This window comes from Mesitornis unicolor, unplaced genomic scaffold (genome assembly GCF_000695765.1).
Source record: "Mesitornis unicolor isolate BGI_N332 unplaced genomic scaffold, ASM69576v1 scaffold20530, whole genome shotgun sequence".
Lineage (NCBI taxonomy): Eukaryota > Metazoa > Chordata > Aves > Mesitornithiformes > Mesitornithidae > Mesitornis > Mesitornis unicolor.
Window position 1 is genome coordinate 29,413 of NW_010157836.1, and position 5,803 is coordinate 35,215.

A 5,803-nucleotide genomic window follows, 5' to 3' on the forward strand; every position below is an offset into this window, starting at 1 on the left:
TGCTGAACTAACTTGAATTGAGTCTCAATTCACACTCTCTCCTTTAGGCATCTAACTTGGTGGAGACTCAAGGCAACCAAAGTTAGGAGCCTAAGTTCCTTATATAGTCAATGGAGAGAGGTAAGCACTTCAAGAAAGTGCCTAAATCTAGCACGTATATTACACTCACTTTGTTTAATGAGAAACTTTTGATCTCTTCTATGTTCTACTGGTCGATTTATATTTTAAAAATTTGCAAACCTGAATTGGAATTACTGCAAACCTGAACTTACAGAAATTAAACAATAAATGAAAAAGAAAGAAATATTGTATGGAGCGAGTTTTCAGGCAGAAAAGTTCATAATAAATTCAAATGGAGATATTGGAGGATATGAACCATATGCTCTGTTTCTTAACTAGCTTTAAGAAAAGTACATTTAAAGTTTTCAGTTCAGCTAAAGAAAATAAGAATAATTGCATCAAATTGTACACATCTGTTGATAATTCTGGTGTGAGGCTGCCACATGTATCGGGAGGAATTTTTGGGGATGTTTACAAAAGTGCTGAGGCTTTATTTTTAGATATCAGTCATTACTTTGCACTTTTTATCAGGAGATCAACTGCTCGGTATATACATTTCTTAGTGTACAATGTAGAACATATTTCCATATGTATGGTGTTTTTATTTTGATTAGGTTGGGATCTTTCAAGTCTGAACCTCCTGTACCAAGGCAACGGATTGAGAGGCAGAAAAAGGCTACAGGAGGAGAACAAAAACGAGCAATGCCAGCTCAGGTTTGTGAAGTGTTCTCTTTAGTAACCAGTTGTTACGGCATAGTTATTACAAGTGACATTTTTAATCTTTCTGTTCACGTTGTTTTGGGTTTTGTAGTTACAGATTGTGAGATACTAAGGGATTCAGATTTCATTATTAGGCTTCTTGATTTGTTTTGTGTGGACTGCATTATTTCACTGAGTGGAAGGAAATAGGATTTACACACTGATTTTTCAAGTTCAAGGTTTTCAAATTTCATCGGTTTGAAAGGAAACAAAAGTTAAGCTTTTTTACTATAGCGTGTTTTCAACTTTTATTTACGAAGTGTCTATCAGTGTGTGACGTCCGCACAGAAATGTGGTTAACAAAGCTAACTCAGTAGCTCACTTAACCACTATTTTCCCTGCTTTCTGTTTCCCTATTCTTCCTGCTTTACAGAAAGGCAAAAGTCTGGGGATACTTATAGAGAGGCTCACATTTAAAACTTTGAAAAAATAAACCATGTTGTTATGGGGAATAATGCCAGTACATAGGGGCAAAATGTTCAGTATCTTTTTAAATACAGCCTACTTCATAATGAACCAAATAGTGATAGAAATTATTCTGATGCAGTTTGTACTGGGAAGGAAAGGAGCTGGAGGGTTTGAGAAAGTTGCTTCCAGAACTGAGTGACTGCTTTTGGTGGTTTGCTTAGGTAAATGCTGATAATCATTCAAACAGGTTAATCTGTGCTAGGTGTGTAGCTGTGTGTGAAGGATTCTCTGTATCTTGCTTTATTGCAAGGTGGTTGAAGAGAAAGCGTTAGCTGACAGGAACAGCAAACTACAGCAGACTGTACTCGAAAAGTGAATTTGGTGCTCTGCTGACAACAGTACTTTAAGGATCATTTGAAGTACCCTGCTTTACAGATAATGAAAAGTCTGTAAAATCACAGTAATCGTGACCTTTAACAGTGTCAAACTTCATGCCATGACCTTCCATATTGTGTTACAGCAGTGGTTATTTGAGGTGAAACTATGTTTCTTTTTTTCCAGTTAAAAAAAATGGAGGAGTCTCAGGAGGAAGCTACAGAAAAAGAGGTAGAGAGGATCTTGGGAATATTGCAAACTCATTATAAAAATGATCGTAAGTATGGTTCACTTTAGCTTTTAAAGCACTGCTTTGAGAAAATGAATGCTCTTAATCTTGCATAGTTAAGAGCAGAAACAAAGTGAGGTGGAGTTTGCAAGTAGAAATCTTTAAGTTGAAGGATATCTACTGACCTACATATTTTTTATGAACACTGATAAGATGCTGCTTGATTGCAAAGCACATTTAAATCCTACCCTCTCTTATTAGAGCATGCCATTTTTGAGAAGGCAATCAAGTGGTCACTGTGTATGTGTATGGGGGTGGCGAAAGATGGAAGAAAACAATGTTCTGTAGAAACGTTGTTTCTTTCTGCAGCAAAGTGGGGATTCAGCAATGTAACTAAAGTGACAGAAACACGTGGTTAACTTTGCAAAGGAGTAAGGACTTCAAGTTTGTATTTCCATATATTAGCTCTGTGTATGCCACCTGTTTGTGACTTTTATTGTTTTAACAAACCCATTTTTGCTTCTCTAGCTGATACACCCATTTCCTTCTTTGATCTTGTGATTGATCCAAACTCTTTTGCACGCACTGTGGAAAACATTTTTCATGTGTCCTTCATTATAAGGGTAAGGCATGCCACGTTCTCGAAACCTGCTTTTAGATATCGGGATTATCTAGAAATAGTGATCTGTTGTTTTTATGACTTCAGTATTGACGGATCGAGATTTAAATATTTGGAATCCTAATCTGTTTTCTACAAACAATATATAATTTTTGGGTAATTGAATAAAAAAGAAAACAGAGTTGACAGACTTTTTTTAATGAAATTTTTCTACTATAGTCAATTTAGCAACAAAACAATAGTGAAGTTTTTGCTGTTAATACACTTTTCGAGAAGGGATTCTAGCTCACTTTATTTCAGGTTATAGAAGAGTAGTCATAGAGTATAGAAGAGTTATTGAGGTTGTAGGAAAGTGTCAGCACAGTGTTTTATGTTCTTTTCAAGTCTGTAGATTTGCACTTTGTCTAGTAAGTGAAATCCATTTGAGAAGAGAGAAAAACTTAAATAGATTAAGTTCAGGTTTACGGTGAACAGTGGTGCAATTATGAAGGGTTAACTCAAGTGTATTTAATGACTAATGATTTTTAATAAAACAGTTTTTTATAATCCAACAGTTATCAGCTCTCCTATACCAGTTGCATTCTTTATGAATAAGTGCTATATTTAAATAATTTCTCTTGTTTGGTATGCCAGTTAAGAATCTTTATCGATATATGTACATGTTTATATAATGTATTAATTAAAAATATAAAATCTCAGTGCATTATCCTAATTGGATAGCTCTGATTTCTGAACTTTAAATTCTACTGTCTTTTAGGACGGTCTTGCAAGTATAAAGCTGGATGACGATAAATTGCCGATAATAGGTAAAATCTAACTTTAAAGGACTGCAATATTTTTTGGTACAACATTGAAAAGTAGCTAAATCTTACGGTTTCACAAAGTTTTAGGTATATTTTTAGCTGCAAGAGTAGAGCTTTGGGAATACGTAGTGAATGTAACTGAAGGCATGAAGAGATTTATGAGAGGAACTGAAAGGTCTGAGTCTCTTTTTAAATATCACCATTTGGAAAAACACCATTACGCTGATCTATACAAATTCATTCTATTAATAGAAAGAAAAGGTTATTACCTTTTAAGTGATAGTTTTGCTAATAAGTATACAACCATGAGAAAAGATATTTTTATGTGGAAAAAGTCTCCTTTGTCTTTCTGAGTTGGAAAGTGCTGCAACTTCAGAACACTAGAAAAGGAAAAGCCATCCTACGTACGAGGTCTTTAGCTTTCATTCCCATGGGATATCAATGGGATTAAGACTTTGTGGGATTTCATAAAGGATTAAATACTTAGGTCCTTCTGGGACTCTGGGAAAAGTTAGTTGCTAAGTTTTTGGGAGGTAAGACTAAAGAAATTTGTTTAGTATATGGTACGGGCTATTGATAGAGATTAGCTTAGTGGAGCATGTATAATTGATTGGCTTTTTGTGAAGCTTTTGTGTTTCTGGACGAAACTGTTTTTACAAGTGTAGAGCTTATGAATATACTATATTTTGAACAGAGCCCTCAAAAGACAGCAAGGCAAAGGAGAGTGACTTCAGTGCTGGAGCGCGGAACCAGGTTGTCATATCTCTGAGCCATCAAGAGTGGAAGGTACAAGAGTGTTTGATGCTTCTGTTTTGGTTGGTTTTCTTTTTTTCTGAAGTGTAAGAATGCATCTGAGAGCTGTGCTGTTACATATTCTGAGGATGGGTGTTCTTGTGCATATTATCTCTACATTTAATTTTATGAATTTGTTGTGTTTTAACCTGGCAGGCAGCTGAACACCACACAGCTGCTTGCTCACTCCCTCTCAACCCCCAGTGGGATGGGGGCAGGAATCAAGGAAAAAAAAAACCCCAAAACTAATGGGTTGAGATAAAGAGAGTTTAATAGAACAGAAAAGAAAGAAAATAATAACAATAATATAATAATAATAATCGAATCCTAGAATGTATTGGATTGGACCTTTAAAGCCCCTCCAGTCCAACCCCTGCAGTGAGCAGGGACATTGGTACCAGATCAGGTTGCTCACAGCCCCATCAAGCCTGGCCTTGAATATCTCCAGGGATGGGGCCTGCACCACCTCTGGGCAACCTTTGTCAGTGATCTACCACCTCATGGGGAAGAGCTTTTTCCTCATATCCAACCTAAACCTACCCTTTTCTAGTTTAAAACCATTGCCCCATGTCCTATCGCTCCATGCCCCAGTGAACAGCTCTTCCCCAGATTTGTTATAGGCACCTTTCAGGTATATAATGAAGTACAAAACAAGTGATGCACACAGCAATTGCTCACCACTTGCTGTCTGCTGCCCAGTCAGTTTCCAAGCAGTGTCCCCTGGCCAGCCTTCCCCCCAGTTTATATACTAGATGTGATGGCACCAGGTATGGAATATCCCTTTGGCCAGTTGGGGTCAGCTGTCCTGGCTGTGTCCCCTTTCAGTTTCTTGTGCACCCCCAGCCTCTGCTGGCAGGGCTGGGCTTTTCAGCAGAGGCTGAGTATAAACACTGCTTAGCAATGACTACAGCACCAGTGTGTTATGAACATTCTTCTCAGCACAAATCCAAAACGCAGCCTCATGCTAAGCTGCTAGGAAGAAAATGAACTCTACCTCAGCCAAAACCAGCACAGGATTCGAGAACAATCATAAATCTAAGGAATGTCTTGAACTGCAAGAAAACTGAGAATTGGGATAGGAATTTCACCTTTGATCCCTGAAGCCCGGTCAGTTTAAGTGCTTTGAAATTGTGCAGTGACTTGCCTTTACTGTTTTATATGAGCACTGCATAAATAGAGAGTCTGTTTCTTCCCTTCCATATGATACTTGCTCCTGGAGGGGAAGGTCTCTGTACAACTTCCTCGCTGTTTGTAATGGATCTTAGACAAAAAGTGGTTTTTAGCACATACAACTCCTCTCCTTTGTCCCTCACTCTGAATGTGCAGAGGAAACTTAGTCATTTGAAATAGTGCTTTAGTACGAGAAACTTCATTACTTACCTGGTGGTAACTGCAATGAAATGGAAATAGTTCTGCTCTTTTAACTTTCATACTCTTGTCATCTCTTAACCAGGAGATCATAGAAACGTATGAAATAACAGAACCCATGATTAGCCCTCCTCCTCAGAGTAATGAAGATGAAATGGACATAGCTTAATTCTTAAAGTAAGTCCTTGTCATAAATTAAACTAAATAAGGATGCAGTGCATGTATTCCTCATGCACGTGGAAGAACTGCAGGGAAACTGCCAGTTATTTACAAATGTAGAAAAACTACTAAGCAGGGTAACTATAACATCTGGAATATTTCCATATTCCTGATCTCTTCATGGAAAACAATGTCTTCTAGTCTACACAATAATTAACTGAAAAAAACCCC

At 37.3% G+C, this 5,803-nt stretch overlaps 1 protein-coding gene across 1 annotated transcript in view; it reads left to right on the forward strand.

Moving 5' to 3' along the window:
* Positions 1-5,582, forward strand: part of LOC104538464 (EP300-interacting inhibitor of differentiation 3-like) — a 10,802-nt gene extending 5,220 nt beyond the window's left edge. The window contains exons 6-11 of the mRNA XM_010181679.1: positions 675-774; positions 1,789-1,879; positions 2,360-2,454; positions 3,208-3,256; positions 3,948-4,039; positions 5,499-5,582. Coding sequence (XP_010179981.1) covers positions 675-774; positions 1,789-1,879; positions 2,360-2,454; positions 3,208-3,256; positions 3,948-4,039; positions 5,499-5,582 — 511 coding nt within the window. The remainder of the gene's footprint in view (positions 1-674; positions 775-1,788; positions 1,880-2,359; positions 2,455-3,207; positions 3,257-3,947; positions 4,040-5,498) is intronic.
* Positions 5,583-5,803: the final 221 nt, after the last annotated feature.